We start from the raw sequence: 23,650 nt of genomic DNA, 5'->3' as shown, positions 1-23,650 counted from the left end.
GACGGAAGCGAGAAACATTTTGATGGAATAATCGTACGCTTTGAGCTAGCTGCTTTATTTTTACTGGGGAGGAAAACAGTTTTGCTTTATCAGGTACGTTAGGTTCAATGCCTACATTACAGTTTCTTAGGCGAAACGTCAAATTTGCGTCACGTTACGAAAGCAAATAGGGGCCATCAGCGCCATTTTGTAAGCGTCGCGCCTACGTCACGCCTCGAAGAAAATGGCGGAATGTCCAGAATAGCGGCTCATGAGTCATCGAAGGTTCCAGAGTAATGCCTGGTTCCCGCGTGTCTTCCATAAAGTACTAGACACATCGCGTTGGTCATACAATCAGATTACGCAAGCGTCGGTGACAACAGACAACGGATAGAAGCATCGATAACGTTCGAGAAACTTCTGATACATGCAGGCGTGTCCTGTGCCTAGTGATAACGTTTTGACAATTGTTAGCCGGTGAAAAGCGGTCACCGGTGAAAGATAAACATGTACACGTGTCAACACCATCCCCTTACAAGCATCGTCACGATGCTACAAACAAACACGCAAGCAAAAACAAAACCACGCCTAATAAAAAAAACAATAACAAAGCAACAAAGTACCTAAGTTCGTCAGCGCGCGTAGAAAAGCTTACGACGTACCACGTAGATGACTTCAGGTCGTGCGCGGCGCCGCTCTGATTGCGAAATGACATCTGGCACGACCTCATAGTCCAGTGCGCCAATACGTCGGATCATCTTATAGGGTCCGAAATAGTGACGTAACCGTTTCTCGCTAAGTCCTCGTTGGCGTATCGGAGTGAAGACCCAAACACGGTCACCGGGCTGGTACTCGATATAGCGTCGTCGAACATTGTTGTGCTGACTCTCGGTGCTCTACTCGTCATTGATGCGCAGGCGGGCGAGCTGTCGACCTTCGGCACGCTGCAAGTAGATGGCAACGTCGAGATTCTCTTCGTCGGTGACGTCCGGTAGCATGGCGTCAAGCGTCGTTGCCGGGTGCCTTCCGCAGACCAGGTTGAACGGCGTCATGTGCGTCGTTTCTTGCACGGCCGTGTTGTATGTGAAGGTCACGTACGGAAGGATGGCATCCCACGTCTTGTGTTCGACGCCAACGTACGTTGCCAGCATGTCGGCGATGGTCTTGTTGAGGCGCTCGGTGAGGCCATTCGTCTGCGGGTGGTAGGCGGTGGTCCGGCGATGGCTTGTCTCGCTGTATCGCATGACGGCTTGAGTTAGTTCTTACGTAAAGGCCGTACCTCTGTCGGTGATAAGGACTTCTGCGGCACCGTGACGCAGGAGGATGTTCTTAACGTAGAATCTGGCTACCTCTGCGGCACTGCCTTTGGGCAAGGCTTTTGTTTCGGCGTAGCGGGTGAGGTAGTCCATAGCTACGACGATCCATTTATTCACGGACGTCGACGTTGGGAAAGTCCCAAGTAAATCCATCCCGATATGCTGGAACGGTCGGCGAGGTAGTTCTATCGGCTGTAGAAGTCCGGCTGGCCTTATCGGCGGTGTTTTGCGTCGCTGACAGTCTCGGCATGCCATTACGTAATGGGCGACGTCGGCAGTGAGGCGAGGCCAGTAGTATTTTTCTTGTATCCTCGCGAGCATGCGGGAAAAACCAAGGTGTCCAGCCGTTGTGTCATCATTAAGAGCTTGCAGAACCTCTGGGCGCAATGCTGAAGGTACCACGAGAATGTAGTCTCCTCGGAGTGGAGAGAAGCTCTTCCTTAGGTGAATGTCGTTTTGCAAGAAAAACGACGCGAAACGTTCATAGCGCAATGGCATATAGAGCACGCCGAGTATGCAAACGCGCAGTAGCTAACAAGCGTTGGAGTCGAGAGTATACGCACGCGGATTCAGAAAACGGCGCTCTGGCTAGGGGAATGCGACCTAACTTGGCTGCGTCGGATTCAAGTTATCACGTGACTGTTTGGCCCGCGGAGAAGGCGGGATGTTGCCCTCGTGTGTCTATCCACCTTAAGGTGGATCGGCGTGCTGTATATTCTCTAGCACCGTGAATCCCTCAACAAGAGCCAAAAAAGCACGGTTGCCTCGTCACTTAGCGTTTACTTGTGCACCTCACTCATGTTGAGGTCACGGAGACTTCGCGGTCAGAGTAAATAGAAATGCGCGCGCAACCATGACTCGCCTTTCCCGCTGCACCACAACAAAAGTACATGCGGTCACTGCTGCACAACAAAAACACACGTGGCTTCAAGCCGACGACACGCCATCGTAGCCACGCCAATGCGTCCGATGTTTACAGATTTGACACTTACTACGCTAAATTGAGGTCAGACTACCGCCAAACGGATGGATGGAAATTCCGGTGAGCATTTTCAATCCGGACAGCGAGCGGGGAAGGCCGGACTAGGCGAGGGCTGCACGTTTTGATGACGCGCGCGTCACGTGATACGCCATCCGCTGTGAAAATTCCTCCTTCTTCCGTTCGTGTCAATGTACCTTAGGTGTGGTGTGCACAGAGCTGCTCGGCAGGAGCGCTGTTTTTCGTGCGCTCCTGCGGAGCAGTACCCCGAGCAGAAACGCTAACTTCATTGGAAGTAATGATTAAAAGGATAAGCGGAATCAAGTTTATACTACTACTTCTAGCGATGAAGTTGCAACGGCCATGCCAGACATGTCCCGGGGAAAAGTGGCAGAAGATGGAATAACAGTCGATGAATTGAAAGATGAGTGATGATATGCTTGAAAAGCGTGCGGACCTTTACACGCTAGGAATGGCAATATCGATGAACGGTTAATCGATTAATCGACTAAAAGTATGCCGCAACACGATTAATTGTTATCGATGTCTACCTTTAATTTATTCGGTTTAATCGATTAAAGCAGTTCAATTAACCGTTTTCTAGACAGTGACTAAAGTGGCGTGGGAGTTTTGAAATCGTACTATAGAATGCGGAGTACCAGCAACGACAACGCAGCTGCGAAGACCGCGTGCGACCGTTGACTGTTTTCCCGAGCCCTGCCGAGCTGGCCAAGTGCTTCTCCGCTCTACGCACACGTCACACAGGCTGCCTGGGGCCGGAGAGAGGCCGCCGCCGTGGATGAAGAAATAAACTAGGAGAGAGCACTACGTGAAGAAGCAAGTCTTGGCAAGAGAACTCACCGTCAAGCCATTTCCTTCGCTTTTTACCTCGCAGTATAGGGTCAACACGTGACTCTGAGAGGCAACGTATTGAATGATAATGTTTGGTTCGCAGTAGTTTCAAATCAGCGCGCATCCGTTCAGCTGCGCTGCTGCCTTGCACCCTGCCGAGAGGGTGCATTAAACCTACCACGCGCTCTGATGTGGCGATCACGTGTTGGGCCGTTACTTCTTGATGTCAGTCGTACTGCGGTGATCTCTTCGAATTTCTCCTTCCGTCATGTCCACTCTCCTCCGTAAGTGCCATTTTTAACATACAGGGTGTTCATTTATACCCTATTGCAAAACCCAGTATCCAGTGCCCAGTGCCATGCCTGATTATGGGCCCAGTGTCGCGCGCTGGATACTGGGACGCTGGCAAGGCGCGGCATACTGGGAGGTGCTGGGCGCGGGGTACTGGTGCGAAATGCAGCTCTAGAGCGAGAAATACGTGGTGCCTGGCTACTTTATATATTTTTTCGAATACAAAAAGAAACAGAGAACGTTGTAATGCAATAAAAAAAGTAAAAAAAGTAAAACAAGGAAAATCTGCCAGGATTCGAACCTCCGCCCTACAGATCCCCACCTCAGCATCTTACCACTACACCACGCCGATTCTTTTTTCTTTATTGCCTCGTATGTCACAGATCTGACGAGCGCAGAAGAACGTACTAACAGGATCTTATATCGGTGAACCGTCAGCTGTTTGCTGACTACATGTAATCAGTATTTCGGGATATGCAACAAAAGTTCCAATCTAGGAACCCAATCCGGTACAAACGCCGATCCATGGCTACCTCTTCATATTTTGCCATGTCAAGGTGCAGACACAATTGTAGCTTTGCGCAGACCTCGCACAGACATGGTAGATGCGATATCGCCTTCAACTAAAGCTTACGCCTCTATCAGAACGAAAAAGTTGTTGTCCGTATTGCATAGTATGCCTGGAAGTGCTGCAACACTGATTTGCTTTTGCTATTGGTATATTAACAACGAAAAAAGCCTTAAATGAACCGCCGACCCGGAATGTTGTTCGGGCGTTGCTGCTAATTTTGACAGCCGTTTCTTATTCTTCGCGCAAAGGTAATGCAACATTTCCATAGCTCGACAATGCTTTTCAATCGACACGTATATTTAGGCACATATCTCCGTAAGAGAAGCGGTCGGTTAATGCGGCTGACAGCCTTCGGTGACCGCACATATAGGTATGTTTATAACGTCATATCAGCGCTCATCGCTTGTTATGCTGACACTGTACACACGAAAGAATGGTCTGTTTAAAAACACCGATGGGAAAGGTGAACTACAGAGTGATTTATCCTCGTTAGACTTGTTGTTTCCTCAGCCCAGACGGGCCGATAGAGTGTAGACGAACTCGGCGGGTACGGTAGGCTTAACCTTCGTTTGAAGCGAACGATCTCGGTGTGGGTACCGGCGGATGCGAAAATGTTTGTATTTGAGATTCAGAACCTTTTAACTGTTATTTTTAGCACAGCAGGGAAAGTGGAAGCACACGAATCATCGCAGCTTTGTTGTCGGTGCGATAATATAAATCAGCGCCATTCTTTCTGAGGTCCGTTCGAACGCTGCTGAACGGCTGCTCGGTTTCGTGTCGACTGTACAACACTGCGACAACTCGCAGTCATCGATTGCGTACAAACTACTAGAAAACGAGGCGTTATCTGCGTTTGCGTAATTTCGTTCATGAATACAGCTATCCGCACAGTCAAAAGGAAAATGTACAAAGCGAAAGTGAACTTCAGTGCAGCATATATGCATGGGCTAGCATCACGCACCTTTATTCCAAGCTGCAGCATCGCCGACACGACATAGACATTTATGATCCCAACTTATAGCGCTATATTTAGGACAGGAGTCTGTTATCTGGACAGGAGATGCCCATAAAATTGTATCAAGCATTTAATATTCAACAGCGCCTATACTCCGGCAGTGCGGCACAAACGAAACCAGCGCAGTCCCTAGTACGAGCCAGCGACAACCAGCGCGTGTACAGCGCACACCAGTGCGCCCCAGCGTCATAGCAGTGAAACCAGCGTCTCGACCAGTGTGACCCAGCACTTCTCCAGCGATATCACCAGTGTCGCAGTGACTCCCAGTGACTCCCAGCGTGCGCCAGCGTCCCCAGTGCCACCCAGTGTCCAAAAACGCGCTGGTTTCACACTGGAAAGCACTGGAAGACGCTGGTTTTTGCAATAGGGTATGTTTTACAAAATTTTTAGAAATCGTCTGTGACAGGTAGCATAATTCTAATCATTGAGCTCGGTTATTCAATGTGGAGGGCATTAGCATGAGAAATCGAAACACATCATCAACTAATTCACAAAATATCACTAATTAACTTCTTAGTTAATTACTTTAGTGCACATATTGCAATTTACGAATTGCAGTCAGTGAGCTTTTCAGGCGATACGTATCCACTTGGAATGAATTTCTAGAATGACACCAGTTTGGAGATATGCGCAATCAAAGTCGCGGTAAAAATGCACTGTTGTTCTACTTACTTCTTTACAAAAAGGCATTGAAGCACAAAAGTAACTGAAACACCCATGTATTTCTTGCCACACTTTGAGAAATAATATCTCGAAACTGGTGTCAGCCTGGAAATTCATTTCAAGTGGATGTGTCTTGCAAACTCACCCCCTACAACTCGTAAATTACAATATGTGTCGTAAAGTAATTAACTAAAAAGTTCATTAGTCAATTTAGTTAATTGGTTGAATATGTCTTTCGATTTCTCGTGCTAATAATGTCCGCCTCTTCGAATAACCCAGCCAAACGATAAAAATTATGCTGCCTTCCAAAGGCGATCTTTAAAATTCCGTAAAACCTAAATATGAACACCCTGTATATTGTTTATTACTTCACTAGTCACTAGTGGCAATTACAGTTGCCCTTTAACAAATTAAACATTATTGTTTACCAAAGTTTATACGTTTGTATTTCTTAACCTGGTTCCACGTTTCAAACGTTAAAATAGGTACTTACGTGAGTTGAAAACTGTGCTTCTTAAAACGCCAGAAAAAAACGTCGATTAATCGACGAAGAACCTCGCATCGAAAGAGATTATTGATTATAGGCTAAACCGATGGACGATTAATCGTTAATCGATTTAAAAATTTATCGGCCATCCCTATTACATGCAATGAATCGGCAGTTCAAGACGGCCAGAGAGCTGGCAGAATTTCAACAAAATACTAATCCATAAGAACTCAGAAGTTGAAGCGTTGAAGAAATATAAATCGAATAGATTGCTTTGGTATTTAGCTAATATTCACTGAGATAGTTTGCAAAAGAGTCAAGGAACACTTCAGGTGAATCAACCAAGAAAACAGGCTGGCGTCAGTACAGATTATTCTACAATAGATCACGTCCATGTCATCAACGACGAAATTGAGAAATCTGCGGAGTTCAATCAACCTCTCTGTATGGCTTTAATAGATTGGGAAAATGCATTTGATTAACTAGAGAAACCAGATGTCACCTGAGACATTGTGTAATCAGTGTGTACAGGAGGTATGCACGAATATATTGGGAAATATCTAGAAGAATACCACAGCTCTCTTGCTTCGGCAGAAGACTAGAAAATTACCTATCCAGAAAGGTGTCAGACAAGGATACACAATCTCTCCGACGCTATTCACTGAATGTTTAGAGGTATTCAAGCCATATGACAGGAAAAGCTTAGGAGTGAGGATCAATAGTGAATGTCCCATCAACCTTCGGTTTGCAGGTGACATTGTCCTGTTCAGCAACACTGGGGCCGAATTGCAACAAATAATTGAAAACATTAACCGAGAAAGCGAAAGAGCAGGGTTGAAGATAGTTATATAGAAGACAAAGGCAATCTTGAATTACCTGGAAAGGCAACAAGAATTCCTAATCACCAGTTAGCCTCCAAATTAGGTACAGGAGCTGGACGAATGTAGAGAAATAAATAGAACTTGGTGTTTGCCAGCCACGTTCTTTAAATTATGATCGTAAGGAAATACGGTGCTATTTCAGAAGTCTTCACGTGCATGGCAAGGAGCCAAATATTAAAAAAATCATCGCAATATTGACCGAGGAATGATTTCCTCTTTCCAAAATACCAATTTCCGGCGACGCAGTATGAGTCTGGATAACAGCTGTAGCATTCCCCCACAGCGCCATAATATACGCTGAACGATACGGTGGCGAAAAGTACCAGGAAAGCATGAGCGATCTTTGGGTGTTATTAAGCTTACCCTGGTGCATCCAAATGAGCCGTTATCTCAAATTAGCGCACACTTTGGCACTTTTCTTGTTCAGAAAGAACGGATAACATGGCTGGTACATCATTGTTCATAAGCGCGTTGTGAACATTTGAGTGACGCGAAGTCAGATTGGGTGTATAAAGACCGTCAAATAAAAGGACCTGGAGGCTTTGCACATGTGCGTTATCAGGAGACGCCAGCTTGGCAAATTCTGCTTTCTACGGGCAACGAATGTTTTCTTTTTCCGGTTTTTGTTTCGGTTCTCTGAAAACGCTTCCGTTACGGTTCAACTCCACAGTGAAAAAATAACAGTTCATGCCTGTTCGAACCGATTCAAGTTCACTTGCATAATAGAATAGCAGCAGGACAACTGCACAAATTTATTTCCTGCAAAACCTTGACGCTGTTGCTAGGCTGCACTTAAAAATTATGTCTATTGTTTTCTCCTTCAAGGAGCACGTAGTCACAAACGAATGATGGAGATCCAGCACTACTGCTACAATCTACGTGAAACAAACATTTATTGGGGAATAGACCGAGAGGTGAATATATTCAAGAAACGCAGTGAAGTTCCTTAGCATGCTTCTCTGCTCAGCTGAAAATGGCAGATAATGAAGAGTAATTATGCGGACAGGCGGCAGGACAAGATTATGTAGACGTTGATGTTCGAAGGTGCCATTCACAGCTTCAATCGAGGCCTTGTTAATTAAATATCATTACAGGGCATTGATGCCTTGCTTCGTTGGTTTATCCGGTCGACAGTCCCGTAACAATTTGTATCTCAACAGCCTGATGTACTTTGGCTCTAAGGAATGGATCAATGCCTGCCGTTCACAGTCATACTGGGGACAAGTAACAAGTGTGCATGGTCCACGTCGCACGTACTTTGCACGCATCCCTGTCCGGCGAGTACACGCGTCGGATAAGATGCAAATATTGTTACGTAGACTCAACCCCTGGCACAGTACGGTGAAAACTGTACTTAAAATGCTGCTACTTGTAAAATCACGGCAAAATATTGTGTACTTACAAATGAGGTAGCGTAGTTAAAACACAAGTGGAGGCAATGAATGGTTGAAAAGCTGTTGAAGACGTGGCCAACCTGAATCGAAAACCGCTACTTTTTCTTTCCGTTTCGCTCCGGAGGGACAAAACTCGTAACGCTCTGGTTGAATGCCCAGAATAGAACAAAAATAACGGTTCTTACCAGTTTTTGGTTTTCGTTTCAGTTCCGGTTTGATAGCCTGCTGAGAACGTCAGAATTTCACGCAAGTTCAGTAGGTTTCTGCACAGCAGGTGTATGCAACCTGTTAGAATACATGCATCTGAGCCAAGCGGATTATGTGAAAGCCCAGTTTTCTTAGTTCAATTTTTAGGCACAGGTTTTCCCATGTGCTAGCATATGGTGTGGTTTAGGTTTAGGTTTTGACCCAGTGCAAAGTACGAAGTAATGGGTGCGACTTCAGACTGCGGCGTCAACAGTTCGATTGCGGGTGGTTTGACAACAAGCTCGAGTACCGAGCCCTGGGCCAAACAATCTCAAGGTGCTTAAACTTAATACGTACCCATTAACCACGTCGTCTTTCATGGTATACGTGCGTCGCGTGTACAGGTGAAATCGTGGCTCTTAGTCAGTGACGGTTCATAGTCAAGTACTAACGGTTCATTCGTCGGCTGTTTGATCCAGGTGCACGCTGTCCCCGGTGACATCGGTCCCGGTTCCAGATGGTCTCTGCCGCAGCTCTGCATTGGCATTTGCGCCATGGTGGCCTTTCTGTTGGCCATCTTGTTTTCGAGCACTCTGGCTATTCGCACCCTGAAGCACTACGATCTTCTGAGCCCCGCGGCTGGCGGCAAGCTCAAGGGTCCGCCCTCCGAACCGCCTACCACTCCTGCCACGTCGACTGCCGATGCAGGGGCACCACCTGACAAGGACAATGAAGGCGCCCTGAACAATAGCTATGTGGCCTTATACGCGCCAGCCCTCCGCTGAGCGTCGCCTGTACTCCGATCGGAATGGGAGAACCATGCAGTACACATCCGCGTGTTCTCTATTCGAATGAAGTACTTTGATATTTCGTTGTACTGCTCAACATGAAAGAAATAAAATAACTCATTTACCGTGGGCTATATTTCTTACGAAACGAAAGCTGCCTGTCTGTTTTGCAACTTGGCTCTTAATCGGAATAATATACCTCACTTTTACGAAACTGTAAACTTTTTATGGTATCTAATAAAACTTGTTATAAGGACCTCCAGCTGATGGGTAAACAGAATTGTGGGAAGCTGCCGACAATCTTAATATAACTATCTGCCCTTAAAGCTGAATGCGCGAGAAAGCAAGCTGTCGTGTACTAGCTTGAAAAGCTTTTGTATATAAAACTGGCATAATTTTCGCGCAGAACAAACAATAAGCCATAGTTAGACCAAAAGTCGACACAGTGACAGCGATATTTGGAATAGTCTCCAAATTATCGCCTCTCTACTGTCAGGCTGTGTACGCACCTCTTGAGAACCGTAGTGCATTTCAGCTCATGTTATTAAAGCCGCTGGGGGGGGGGGGGGGGGGCTATTACATAAGGGTGTGTGCGCTGCAATAAATATATTTTCAAAATCGGGTACCGGTCCGGGACAGTGGCCTTGGCAAACTCGCTGGTAATGCAGTTCATCTCAACCTGAAAGCTGCGGAAGTGTGTGGATAGGTAGGCGGCCGCCGTCTACGTGACCGGACGCGCGGCCAATGCGCTCCGACGCGCCCGGCGTCTGATGACGCTCGCCCGCCCGCCCGCCCGCCCGCCCGCCCGCCCGCCCGCCCGCCCGCCCGCACGCACGCACGCACGCACGCACACGCACACACACACACACACACACACACACACACACACACACACACACACACACACACACACACACACACACACACACGCACGCACGCACGCACACACACACCGACAACGTCGGACTATAAACGCGCCTTAATGCTCTCTTGTGGTTTGACCTCTAGCTCTCAAGGTGAACAAAACAGAGTCGCCTACGGCTGCCCGAGGTAGCGTAATGCAGCTTTGACAGCAAATGGGAGAGGGTGGCAATGCAACGGCGAAAGAGAGAGGACATGAATCGCATTGTGCTTTAAAGGCTGAAACACTGACGTTATAGGAATATGACGGTTGAATGAACCTTGCGGTGCGGTTTTCAGCTGATTTAAGTTCGTTAGTAAGACCAACTACAGAGGGATCCCGATGAGAGACGCGTATTGTAGTTTTGATCAGACCCATACTTTTAAGCAAAAAGCTTTACATACTGCGGTGCGTGGCGCAGGTGACGTCTATGGTAACCCAATGTTTTGTTAGCTGCTTAAATGGCGTTAGCTACATATTCTTTCCACAGCAGATCATTAGATAAGGTAGCCCCGCGGTATTTGTAAGTAGATACACACTGAAGTACCCATACCAGTATCGCCAGTCAGCCTCTAGAGTCTGTACAGGAGTACTTTTATCTAGGTCAATTACTCACAGGGGCCCTGATCATGAGAATCAAATATACAGAAGAAAAAAAATTAGTTGGCGTGCATACGGCCGGCACTTACAAATCCTGACTGGGAGCTTACCAGGGTCATTGAAAAGAAAAGTCTACAATGCGTGCATTACCGGTGCTAACATATGGGGTAGAAACATGGGGGTTAGCAAAGAAGCTCGAGAACAAGTTAATGACCGCACAAAGAGCGATCGAACGAGAAATGTTAGGCATAACGTTTAGAGACAGGAAGAGAGCTGTGTGGATCAGAGAACAAGCGGGCATAGCGGATATTCTTTAGTTGGCATTAAGAGAAAGAAATGGAGCTCGACAGGCCATGTAATGCGTAGGCTAGATAACCGGTGGACCATTAGAGTTAGAGAATGGGTGCCAACAGAAGGGATGCGCAGCCGAGGATGGCAGAAAACTAGGTGGGGTGATGAAATTCGGAAATTTGCAGGTGCAAATTGCAATCAGCTGGCGCAACACAGAGGTAACTTTAGATCGCAGGGAGAGGTCTTCGTCCTGCAGTGCACATAAAAATAGGCTGATCTTGATGAAGATGACCCATTCAAGTTGTGTGTTAGCGATGTTGCAAGGGAAAAAGAATGGATAACAGAGGCGGCTAAAGGACATTTAATAGGGTTCAGTGTGATTAGACAGTCCTCGCACTGCTTTCGGAGGTTATTGGCGTCTTCAATAAGGGCAATCTGATCTGATGAGTCCAGCAGTGGACATGAAAATAGGCTGGTGATGATGACCATCTGATGAGTTAGTAACGGTCCTAAAGATCATACAGCCGTCAGTGAACATGCCAATATTAAGAAGATACATTCAGGGCAAGGTCGAAAATATCTAATAATAAAAGTGGCTAAGTACAGAACATCGAGGTAGACCACAAATGATTCTGAAATCGGTGAAAACAATTCGCTAAAAAGAAACTCTGACTGGGAAACATTAGATGAGAAGTCATTGATGCAACCTAGTACTTAAAGGTGTCAGTTTAAATAGGATAACTTTGATGTTAAGCGTGGGTGCGGTACCTTATGAGCAAAGCCAAGAAAAGTGGGGTAACCGGTTGTGCTGAACTGGTTAACCTCCCTGCCTTTCCTTCTCCACTCTTTCCTTCCTTCCTTCCAGGAAAAGTGGCATCTGTCTGAACATTACCGTCACGAATAGCAAGAAGGCCTTTGACGAATAAAGCTAAAGACCTAAAATAAAAGAAAGCTAAAGAATAAAGACTCCTGCCAAACCCTTGCTGGAGGGAAAGAAATATTTACAATCAAGAACGTTCAAGGCAAGGGAGGAAATGACGTGTTCCATGTGCTTGTAAGATACGCTGGTCATAAAGATCGGTCGGCAGTTTAGCGGGAAATTATTTTTACCAGAGTTGAAGATGGCAATGACATTTCCCACTTTCCAGCCATCTGGTATGGCATGTTATGTTATATGGCATGTGGTATGTTTCGCGAGCTTTCCTTCAGGTGTGGAAAAAATGTTTACGTAGCACGTACTCAGCAATAGAAAGGGGGATCGGGAATTTTTCAGGTGGACCTACGATTTCGTCTTCACACTTTACTCTAAATATAATATTTAATCAAGTTCGATAATTAGCGATAACAACTAATGTAGTTAAGCACCGACTGGCAGTCACTTGTATCAGTCGTTCTTGTTTTTACCCGAGTGCTTTCCGCAGTTGTGTTATTTCCGTTGGGCCCTTATATCCTGTGTTGGTGACTTGAGTGCACCGTGCGAACTGAGCAGCTGCGCCGACGCACTCACGGCTGCGAAGCTGTGTGCTGCTCGTCAGCACTTATAAGCAGTGCTTACCTCCCTGATTAATTTCGGTGTTAACGTGCTCGCAATCATGGCGTGTTGTTTGGTGTCGTGGCTCCTTTATACAGCCGTTTCATGGCTCGTGGCATTCGCTGCGTGGTTTAAGCTAGCCGACGCCGACCTGACGCTTCTGTTCAAGTCGAAGTTTGGACTTTCGATAGGTAAGCCTTGCTGTGGTCTAGCAGAACAAACCTTTTTCATTGCGAAAGCGATATTTTTGCTTGTTATGCTTTTCCTTATGTTTGTCTCGGCTTTTCAATGACCCGCTGTAGGGCTGCTCCTCAGTTTCCGTAATTATCCGCGATACATTATAGCTTTTCTACATTTCATGCCCTTTCTGGGAGCTCTTGCTCTGATATGAAAACGGTGTTTCAATTTTGTCCTCATTTGTTCACTGAAAACTCTTAGCGTGCTCACATGCTTATCTGGTAAACACGTGCCAGTGGTTGCGTGCGTCAGTTGTAGTCTTGAAAGTGGTCAAAACGCACACATTTAATTGCGCAATGTGCATTTCTCGTTTGCGAGAAAGGACGGGAAATACAAGCCTCCTACAGTGAACATTCCGTCACGACGGGCATTATAACTTGCAGCACTATAAAGAATTCGAGAAGCATACTATCCTTTAGCCGTTTAACGAATACCATGTAACGCTTGTTTTCTTATCCAGTAATGTATCCAGAAAAGTAACAAGTGCAATTGGAGAAAACACACTAGGTCATTCTTCGCATTAAAGTAAATACCAATAAAGAGGAGGGGTGGAAGTAAACTCGCGAGGGCGTGTCGTGCATCACCGACCTGAGCCCTTTCTAGCTTTCATACGAGTTTCCAAACACTAAATTAGCTGATAATTACAATGCTACGAATGTGATAATTGCTAAATGGGTCACCTATGAACGTTTCATGGTTTAAACTGCAGCAACCCTGAGAGGAAAAGTAATATGGATCACAGGAGCATCAAGTGGCATTGGCGAGTACCTTGCATATGAGCTGGCCAAAGTCGGATCACGTCTAATCCTCTCTGGCACCAACTTGGAGAACCTAGAGCTTGTAAAAAACAACTGCATTGGTAAGACGTCCTGAACTTTTTTACAGCGGAGCTGTTATACGCTAGGTTCTAGCGGTTTGTATGCGTTGGCAAAAAATATGGCAGCAACATAGAACTCACGACCGGCCCATCCCGGTGTAAAAAAGGGTGAGAAAAGCGCATCGCCGGGAATTCCCCAGCTGCGTTTAATGGCGAGAAGTGTCAAAACATAATGTGATAAGCAATATCGGAATAAAAAAAGTAAAACCAGAATGGACACTGTTTAGTATGGATTGCGGTTTGACGTCACGGGCTCTATAGACAAACCACGTAACCTTATCTCAGTTCCCTTCCGCCCGTGCAATGGGTAGGCTGCGTGCGGTGAGGACTACGAAGAACACCGTCGTCAACGGAAGCGGGAATGTGCGCAGCGATGGCAGGTGGCACGTAATACGAACGAAGATCGTGCCGCAAACGCCAAGCGTATGCACCTTTGATTGCATCACTCCTACCGACTCCACTGCCATCGTAATGGTGGGTGATTTCAACATTGACGTGTCTCGGCCAGACGGAAAGTGGTTCGTGGCGTTTCTCTTAGAAAGGTCCGGCATTCAATGTTGCGCAAAGCTCACATACAGCTCCGCTGGTCAGCCACCTTCACAGAGTGGAATGGCTCTGAATTTTTTTTTTGCATTATTTTGCGCCTGATTTCGACTTTGCCGTATGTGCATTTCTTTATCAGACTATCCAGCATTGCTGCTTATGCATTTGAGATTGCTTGCTCACAGTTTATGTAATAAAAGTGTGAAAAAATTTAACTTACCATTAGTTAGCCAGCACTCAAACCAAACCCAACTGATCGTATTTCATCTTAAGTTTTTGCTTAACAGCACACTTTCGGCTTCAGTAGTTACTCGGCATTTCTGGCAAAAACGAGTTCACTGAACCCTCTACACAAACTCCCCTTTGTTTCTTCATTTTTCTGAGTATTCGGATCAAAGGCCACACAAGTTCTCCATATTGAACCAAAGAACTACTCAATCCGAATGTGTTGCGGAAAACCCGTTGTGCTGGTGCAGTGGTTTCCGCATTGCACTGCGAAGCCCGAGGAGTGAGATCAAACCCTGGTCACGGCGACCGCATTTCGATGGGGGTGAAATTCAAAAATGTCCGTGTACTGTAAATTGGGTGCACATTAAAGAATCCCAGGTGGTCAGAATTGATTCGGAGTCCCGCACTACGGCGTGCTTCATGTTTATACAGTGCGTTGAGAACGAAGAACCCCAGAATTTTATCAATTTTATGGAAAAAGCATGGCGCAAAAGAATTATTTTCGCGCAACATTTCAGTGCTGACAACCCGCTATCAAACTGGCAAATAATTTTTAAGCAGCACATTCATAGTGTACGTGTGTGTAAATGAAGGCCATCATTGTGCAGATGCTGACAAAGGGGAAGTAACAGCACAAATGCTGGTACATTTGTCACACAGAAATAATAGTAAAGGACGTTACGAATGTGTTAATTTGCAGTAAAGGATGTGATGCTGACAAATAGCTTCTACAACCTTTTCCATTATCGTGACACCCCGCAAATCCGCCTTACCGTTATGAACATGCGATAACATCTGCTGAGAGGCGCTAGGAGAACGAGAATACTTGCATCTTCTTCTAGAAGTTAAAGAAATGTATTTTTACCAATAAAAATTGGCTGTGGTTTAGTTATGGTTAAACCTAGTCGAGTAGCGATAGCTACAGACCCCCGGCTGCGCTTAGACTTCGCTTCTAGTTAGACAGGTTGTTATTCAACTTAGTGCAGTGTTTCCCGCTAGACTAAGAAAGGAGAGCCGTTGTGGTTAACCAACGGGTAAAACTGCAGCGATCAACCAAGGGCAGGAGCGGTGGCCACGCAGCGACAGCGACGAGCCGAGTCGCCGGAGAATCGAGGTCCGTGGTGTGACGCCACAAAGAGGGGGCGGCGAGTACCCAACCGCTAAAACCCCTTGATCTTGAAAGTAGCGACACTCTCCTCCGCGCGCTCGCTTTCCTCTTCAATTCTCCTCGGATTTCTCCGCTCCCCGGGCCGACGCAGTGCGCACGGCACGCAGAAACGTCCTTTGGCTCGCTGCAGCCGCATTACCATCAATGCGCGCGCTTGTTTATTCGGCTTTTTGAAGCGTTGTATGGGAATTTAACTGTTGTGAAACTGTCATGACGAAAGTACGCTTCCGATAGAACGTCGTGACATTTTTTTGAGGACGCTTCGATAAATACGCTCCGAAAAATGAGTGCCAAGCAGAGGCTGAGCTGTTTGCCTCTACGTCGCTACTTGGGTTGTCTGTAACGAGAAGGTGTATTGGCCGCATATAATATAAGCTGCGTAGAGTAGAAACGAGAATTTGGTTCATAATCCTTGCTCTTAAAAGGCTCAGAGAAGGTAACCAAGAAGAAATGTGATAGTTTACTTAAAGTGAATTCGCCAAAATGAGTGGGCCAAAAGCCTTTGTCGGAATGCCACTGTGCAAAATACGTGCTGTGTTTGCGAAACAGCCAACGTAGAACTTTACACACGCGTCTGTGTTCCGTCACTATGAAACGACGAGAAATTGCATTCTACCACCTCTGTGAGTACCCTAAGTCTCTAAAAAAAGCTGATTGCACACACGGAAACTTCTAAGACTATGGCACTTGATGATTAATTTACAGACTTCAAGATGTCAAGTTTATCAGAATTGAGGCAGATTATCGGAAGCACGTGCTTTGTACTTTATGAGCATGCGCGAATAATACATGCCACATACGTAACTTCGCCTCCGTGCGTATCGCTTTTTACTTCACGGCGGCTGCCAAGATATCATTGAGCAGTTGATAATTGAAGTATTTTTAATCTTCGAGTAACCAACTCAAGTTCATATGCCTACATATATGCAGGAAATATGACAATTGTTTGGTTTAATTCAACAAAATATTACTTATTCACGCTTTTTCGCACGATGAAAATCGTTACCAGTATTTACTATCTGACGGCACTGAACTACAGAATGATCTTGGCGGCACCGAAGGTTGTGGACCAGACCGATGGGTGGTTAGAAAAAAAGTACCACGTTAACTACAAAGTATTTCTCCTTGGCGCGCACACACACAGACACGCGCACGCACGTACTCACACACGCACATACACACACACACATGCATACACGCACGCACACACCATTTCAGAATAAGAGTTACAGCCATTAACTTATATATTACATACATTTGAAAACAAACGCGCGCGCGAGAACACAAAAAAGCTTTGTCACTGCACGAAGAGTCAACAAGAAGTTAAGCGACTCACTTGAAAAAAAAAGTATATGGACAGTTATAGGTGCTTTGTATTGAGACTGAACAAAGAGTCCGGCTGTGCAAAGAGCATTAAAATCTCCATGCAACTTCACCTACGAATATAAGGAAAGCTGTAAGATTCACCTCGCAAAGGAAGACGTGCTTAGAAGGCGCGAAATCGTTTGTCCCGATGTTATGGAGCCACGCAACCGGCCAACGACATTCCGTTGTCCTAGGGAAATAGAAAATAATGTTAGCCCTTTCTCTGACCTGCTGCTGCATTGAAACGCGCAGCAGCCAGGCATTTCCACAGAGAACGAAGCTCAGATTCTTACGGAAAGACGGTAAACAAGTAAACGCACGGTCGGAGCGGCAGGGCGACCACAACTTGGACAGCGCATGGCGGGCGGGAGAAACTGAAGGCGCGCGAAAGCAAGCTTGGCGCCGTTTTCGTGACGTCAGGGTCATCTGACGGGGTAGTATCGCGCGTCGCAGCCATTCAGCGTGGCGGATGCGCTGCCTCCGCGAAAGAGGGGGAGAAAAAGAGGAGGTTCACCGCGCCGGCGAGGGTGTTGCGGCGCAGATCAAAGCGTGTCGCTACTTTCTAACATCAATGGGTTTTACCAACGGCAGAAGCGGTGGCCGGGCGGCGACCGCGACGAGCCGAGTTGCTGGAGAATCGAGGGCCGTGGTGTGATGTCACTGTGCGGCCACGGATCAAAGTGGGGCGACAGCGAAGAGGCGAAAACCTGGTGTAATGTAGCTATCGCTATAAAAATTTCAGCCGAGCCGCGCCATCAAACTCCTCGATGTATCGGCAAACTAGTGCGTGAACGCCAAGACGGCACCAACATCTTTCGTTTTTGTCTTTTGGCTTATGAAGTGCCTGCTCATAAAAAGTGGCTTTTTAGGGGCGAAGCTCCTTAGGGCGTGGGTCTGTCCTTCCTCCGATGTAGTATGTAGCCACCTGTAGTTTTATGAAATGTTCACTAGATGGCGTAAGTGTCGATCTTTCTATATTAAGTGTATATAATGCCACTAGATGGCGCTAGAGGAAGTGTCGATCTTTCTATATATAAGTGTATATAATGTCACTAGATGGCGCTAGGTTTTCGTATAGACGTCAGACTCTGGAGTTTTGCAAGACGCGTAGCGCCACCTGTCGGTGCGAAGAAGTAATAATTGAGTAGTGCAAAGTCGGACTCCCTTGCTAAGTTGCCTAAGCAGCTAGCGAGTGCGAAACAACGATTTAACTTAATTTTTGTTCATATTGCGAATGTTTTGCGCATTTAACAGCCAGAATGAGAGCTATGAATTTCTCCGCTAGTCGGACGTGCCGCCGAACTGCCGTAAAGTTCTTGTTGGCTCACTCGATGGCGAGCACGACGGCAACCGCGACAGCTCCGCGCGCTACGAAGAAACGCCGCAATCGACGTTACTGTTGCGTTGTAAATTGCCATGAACGTGAAGGACTGAATAACAACGTTCAGTTTTACCGATTTCCATCGCGGTCGTATGAAGGAGAAAGGAGAGAGCGCTAGATACGGGCCGTTCGCGTGTTGGGTAAGCGAATTACTCGCATTCTCCACAACACAGCCGCTCACATGAGAAAGTGTGATAATGTTGTTCTGCTGTAATTGTGTTGCGTAGCCCTCACGGGGGACTATGGAAACCAAGCGAAAACTGAGGAATCTGCAGCCGCCTCTTCGTTGGCAACAGAATAAACAAAGTTGTGAACCATCCTGCGTATGTGCCATTGATGTTTCTACCTGTTTACACGTACACGTCCGCCTCCACTTTACTCAGCAAGTGTAACGGAGAGATTTGGCAGGTCAGTTTAACCAAACATTTTGGTTCCTTTATGAATTCAAAATCATGTTCTAGGGAATTGTGGTATCGCGAGCTTATTTCTAGTTTCGGCTTTTTCGATACAACGAGCACGTTTCGCAATGCACTGAGCCCTCTTGACAGCGTTTTTCTTTTTTGTAATCTGAGCAATAAAGTTGCTGTGGGAGCACTGGATGAGCAATTGCGAAGTAACGCACGTGTTTAGAAAAAAAAAATGTCGCGTTTCTTTACATTAATTTGTGCGCGTGTGTTGTTTTAAGCGTCTGCTGGTTTGTTTTGCCTTCGGTTGTATCCCGCGAAAGCGGACACGCACGTATCTCCATTTGCAGTAAATACAAACGGAAGACAACCGTGAAGAAAACATTCGAAGATGCGCGATAACACGCTCGAAAGCCCAGGAAGCGAGAGCTGAAGCGAGAACGCAACTGAAAAGGCGAAGGTCGCCGGGGCCGTCCGCCGCTGATAAAGCGAGCTTTGTACCACTGACCGTAAGCTACATAGTTACCTGACTTAATCATATATGTACTTCATCGCTTTGATATTATGTACGTACCCAAATTTAACACATTTAGGCGCTAGAGAACGGACGTCGGAGTGCTTGCCCCGAACTCGACGTTGTACGATGCTCGCTGTACTTGCGAGTTGCAGCGCGCCGAAATAACACCTGAAACTTCTTTTACATTGTACACGTACTTCGTTCTGCTCCCTTTCCGAAGCGTGGATGGGCGGAAGAAGCTTTCCAGGTCCTTGATTTTTAGGAAACCGTGCCTTTACAAAACCGAAAGACGGGGCTCTATTGTGGCCTATGCAGCTTCGCTTGCGGACAGCTCTCTTTGCACTACTCAGTTTGCGCCAAGGCTGCGAAGGGGGCGCTGGTGGCGGGTTTTTCCGCAGCGCCGCCTGGGCAGAGTCTGACGTCTATAGTTGATGAGAAAACCTACAACGTAGTGCGACGGGTTACCGCTAGGGGTGCTATAATAAAAGGGGCTCGCTCTTGGCGCGCTTCCTTATTCGCTCGGAGTCGCCGGATGGAAGACAAGGCTGCGGAGCGGAGAGCACGGAAGGCGGCAGCGGCGCGCGCTCGCCGGCAGAATCCCGCGGTGAGAGGCCGCGGCTTCACGACAGGCAGCGCGGCGGCGGCGCGAAGACCCCGTAGTGCGAGAACGATAGGCAGAAGCCACGCGGCTGCGGTGCGAAGCGGATCTTCAAATTGTAAGGAATAGGAAATCGGCGCCGATGCCGATCACAGCATATCCACAGCATATCACGCCGTGCCTTGGTGATTTGGCGGTGTACGTAAAGCAAACAGAAAATGCGCAAGATCTAAAATTTCTACCCACGACTCAGAGCCACAATGGTGAATACGCTGCCATTAACTTGGATGGGTGCATTATCATGACGATGTATCTTGCACCAAATTTGTCGAACGGACATATCAAGGCGTTCGTTGACGCGGCGTTGTTCGACCACGACAACTACAAGCAAGGACCCTTTGTGTTGGTCGGGGATTTCAATGTGGACATTACAGAACAAACTAACGGGTGGCTCATACAACACATGGCAGCAAAACATGGACTCACGTGTGTCTCCTTAGACTATAAGAAACTCACGACAATTAGGGGGACTTGCATAGATCTTGTCTTCTCTAACTTCCCACTGAGACCTATAGAAGAACCATTATCCCTTCATTTCACGGACCACAAAGCCGTGGTAATGAAGGGACTCCGTAAACCAAGCATCTAAGAAGAAGCGTCTAAGAAAATAAAGTGTATTGTATATATACACACACTGTTTCTCACGTGTTTACTTGATCATATACTGGGCGAATTACTCGGAGTATTCACGGTTTAGCGATGATCCTTCCGGAGCTTCGCCCCATCATCTTCATTCACCTCGTGGATATGCTGTGATTTTTTTGATATTATAGAAGGGTAGTGTACAAACACCGCTCAACATATTTTTTTTGTTTAAGGCCCCTTTCATTCAATTATGTGTAACACATTTCGGTATTTTACCCAGATCCACTGATCAATTGTACTCAATTTGCTCTACTTTTATAGAGTTTGGGAAAGACAAAGGGACGGAAGTCCTTGTTCTCCCATTCAGCATTTGCGACTTCTCGTCACACAGCGAGCAGCTTCAGAAGGTCCTGGACCATTTTGGCAAGGTTTGCATTAGTTTGCCCTACAGTTACTTAGCATTCACGGGTGTTTGTGTGGAGGTGCGTCAACTGGCTTGCTCATTAAACTACTAAACTCTTTCTCGCCAGTTGGATGTCCTGGTTAACAATGCTGGCCGTAGCCAGCGAGCCCTGTTTGAGGATATTTCTGTTGAGGTGGACAAAGAGATGTTTGACTGCAATGTCTTCGGTGCCGTATCTCTCACGCGGTGCGTTGTAAAGTATTTTAAGGAAAACGGCGTGCAAGGTCATATTGTGGTCACCAGCAGCACAGCTGGAAGAGCTGGTAAGTCCCTCTTGCTTTGCCTCTTCTTTGCACATTTGGTAGATTTGACAAGAGTTTCAGTATTGCTTGAACTAAGTAGCCGATATAGACAGTATTCGGCTTTGAGGGTCGATAATTGTTTCACTGCACCGCACTACTGTTTTCACAGCACAAATGCTGTGTAATAAAAAGAAGGCACTGAAATATATGAGAGCTTCTTAGCAGCAGTATTTTATGTAATATGTACTAAGCAGCTGCTATAAGTTTTCCTTTGATTTATGCGTAAGTAGTAGGCGTGTGTACGTGAATATTCGAAAGTTTCAAATAACGCATCGAGTATCGTCCCATTAGAATTCGTCTTCGAACCTTATAGTCGCCATTATAAAATGCAAATATTTCTATAATATTTTTTCGGATATTTCCAATGTCAACTGTGCACAATTAACGATAAAATTGTAGCGAAAGTACGGTAAAATTGCTCCCCAGCGGGATTAGTATAGACATAAAAGAGGAGAACTTGCGTAGTGGAGCCGGCTACGTCGCCTTGGTAGCCATGCTTTACAAGTATAAAGTGATCCTTCGCACTATCTTAAGATTATTGTGCATGTGAAGAAACTACTTGTTTGCTCCGAATGCTCCATTTATGTTTTCAATAAACAATGCTTTATAGTGTACTATGTAATGACAGAAGCCTGCTAACTTTAATAATACTAGGATGTGAACATTATTTTATATTATATTTAGATAATGGCTGTTCATTAGTCAAAAACTATTTGATAATCGATTTGCTCTTTGCACTATTCGATCTGTATTCCCTTCGGCCTCAAAAATCACTTTGCACGCCCCAAATCGCAATCCTATGTAATCTTATGCAAAACTTTTGGCAGGGTGGTACACATGTAAGTGCACAAGTGAGGAAAAAAAAGGGAAAGCACCTTCAATACAAAAAAACTTAATATATTGTCACGAGTCAACGCGAACAAGAGGGAGCACTGTTAAACAAAACGGCGGAACAGCTTGAGAATCACAAGCACAAAAGACGTCTTCTTCGTCTTCGAATTAGCCTGTCCTACTACTCAGAGTCAGTTAATGCACATACTGTCATCGTCGTTGAAACGTTTAGATAGAGTACGCGTCAATATAATGACTTGGCAGGAACCGTCATTACTATGATTTTGATACTATCTATGTATGATGAAACAAAATTGAAAGTACATCAAAGTATGGTGAAATGAGCGAAACACATAATCTCGTCCAGAACAAAATTGCCACTGAAGATATATATCGAAAACCGGCAATGAATCCTGTTATCATTTTGGTTCATTGTTAATAACAACCGCACACTGAAAAACAGAGAGGAAGGAATGCGTAGGACACAAGCGCTTATGTTGTGTCTATGCATGCCTTAGTCTTCTTTTTCACTGCGCCGTCATTAGCCATGAACCTTTACCAACTTGCCCAGTTTTCTATCCTCTTCCGTGTTCCCATTTTGTCAGACAACATATTCCGGCCAATTATATTTTTTAGGAAAATATGTATATTCAAAACAGTCAATACATGTACTAAATGGAGTTGCAGCTAGACACCGTCTGGGTCCGGTAGCATAACCTGTCAAATAGGCGAAAAATCTCGACGTATCAGTATTGTAGCGGCAATTAATTTATTAGCTGATAAAATAATTCTATATGCAATTTTTATTTGTTCCAGAAGTTTAGCCAGTTTGAGAAATGAGGTTAGGGATGGAGGTACCTCTACAGATATTGTAGACAAGCTTTACTAATGTGCTATCGTATCGCCGGTTTTTCTGTGCTATTGCATTGCATCACAAGAGCTGGAGTTAATGCTGTAAAAGATAAGCAAGTGTGTGTGATGTTGCTGCAGGGAACTTGACCATTATTTTTCAGCATTGGCATGTAAGGGGTTTCTGCTATGCTTTCGATAGCTGTCATACCATGAAAGATGTGCCCAGGTGTGGGCGTGGGTGGCAATGTGCAGGACCAGATCCACATCCTGCAGCTTGACACTAATTTTAATTTGCAAATGTGCAAACGCATGCCTACTGGTCCCGTACAGCCACAGCGTAGACAAATGTGTGTGCAATTTGTTTTTGTAGTTCTATCTTGTAGTGGCAAGAAAAAACGGACATTTGATCTTTGGGTCTGTTGCCATGCTCTGCTCACGCAATTTGATTCCAGTACTTGACAAATATGTACAATACACTTCATGAGTCACTGCTGTAGTATTTGCTTGAAACAGA

The 23,650-nt window shown here is 45.9% G+C and overlaps 1 protein-coding gene across 3 annotated transcripts in view; it reads left to right on the top strand.

Annotated features, from left to right (window-relative positions):
* Positions 1–23,650, top strand: part of LOC119445505 (dehydrogenase/reductase SDR family member 7) — an 80,644-nt gene that overhangs the window by 42,688 nt on the left and 14,306 nt on the right. Inside the window, exons 1-4 of one of the 3 annotated variants that reach the window (XM_037709777.2) lie at positions 12,765–12,916; positions 13,672–13,821; positions 21,010–21,116; positions 21,219–21,414. The exons of 1 other annotated variant lie outside the window; for it this stretch is intronic. In XM_037709777.2, coding sequence (XP_037565705.1) covers positions 12,787–12,916; positions 13,672–13,821; positions 21,010–21,116; positions 21,219–21,414 — 583 coding nt within the window. In that variant the 5' untranslated portion in view covers positions 12,765–12,786. Of the gene's footprint in view, positions 1–12,764; positions 12,917–13,671; positions 13,822–21,009; positions 21,117–21,218; positions 21,415–23,650 lie in introns of those variants that run through there. One more of the 3 variants, XM_049663344.1, reaches the window with a different exon arrangement.

Source organism: Dermacentor silvarum, chromosome 3 (assembly GCF_013339745.2).
Source record: "Dermacentor silvarum isolate Dsil-2018 chromosome 3, BIME_Dsil_1.4, whole genome shotgun sequence".
Classification (NCBI taxonomy): Eukaryota; Metazoa; Arthropoda; class Arachnida; order Ixodida; family Ixodidae; genus Dermacentor; species Dermacentor silvarum.
The sequence above is the reverse complement of the archived record's forward strand: the minus strand, read 5'-3'. Positions and strand labels throughout refer to the sequence as shown.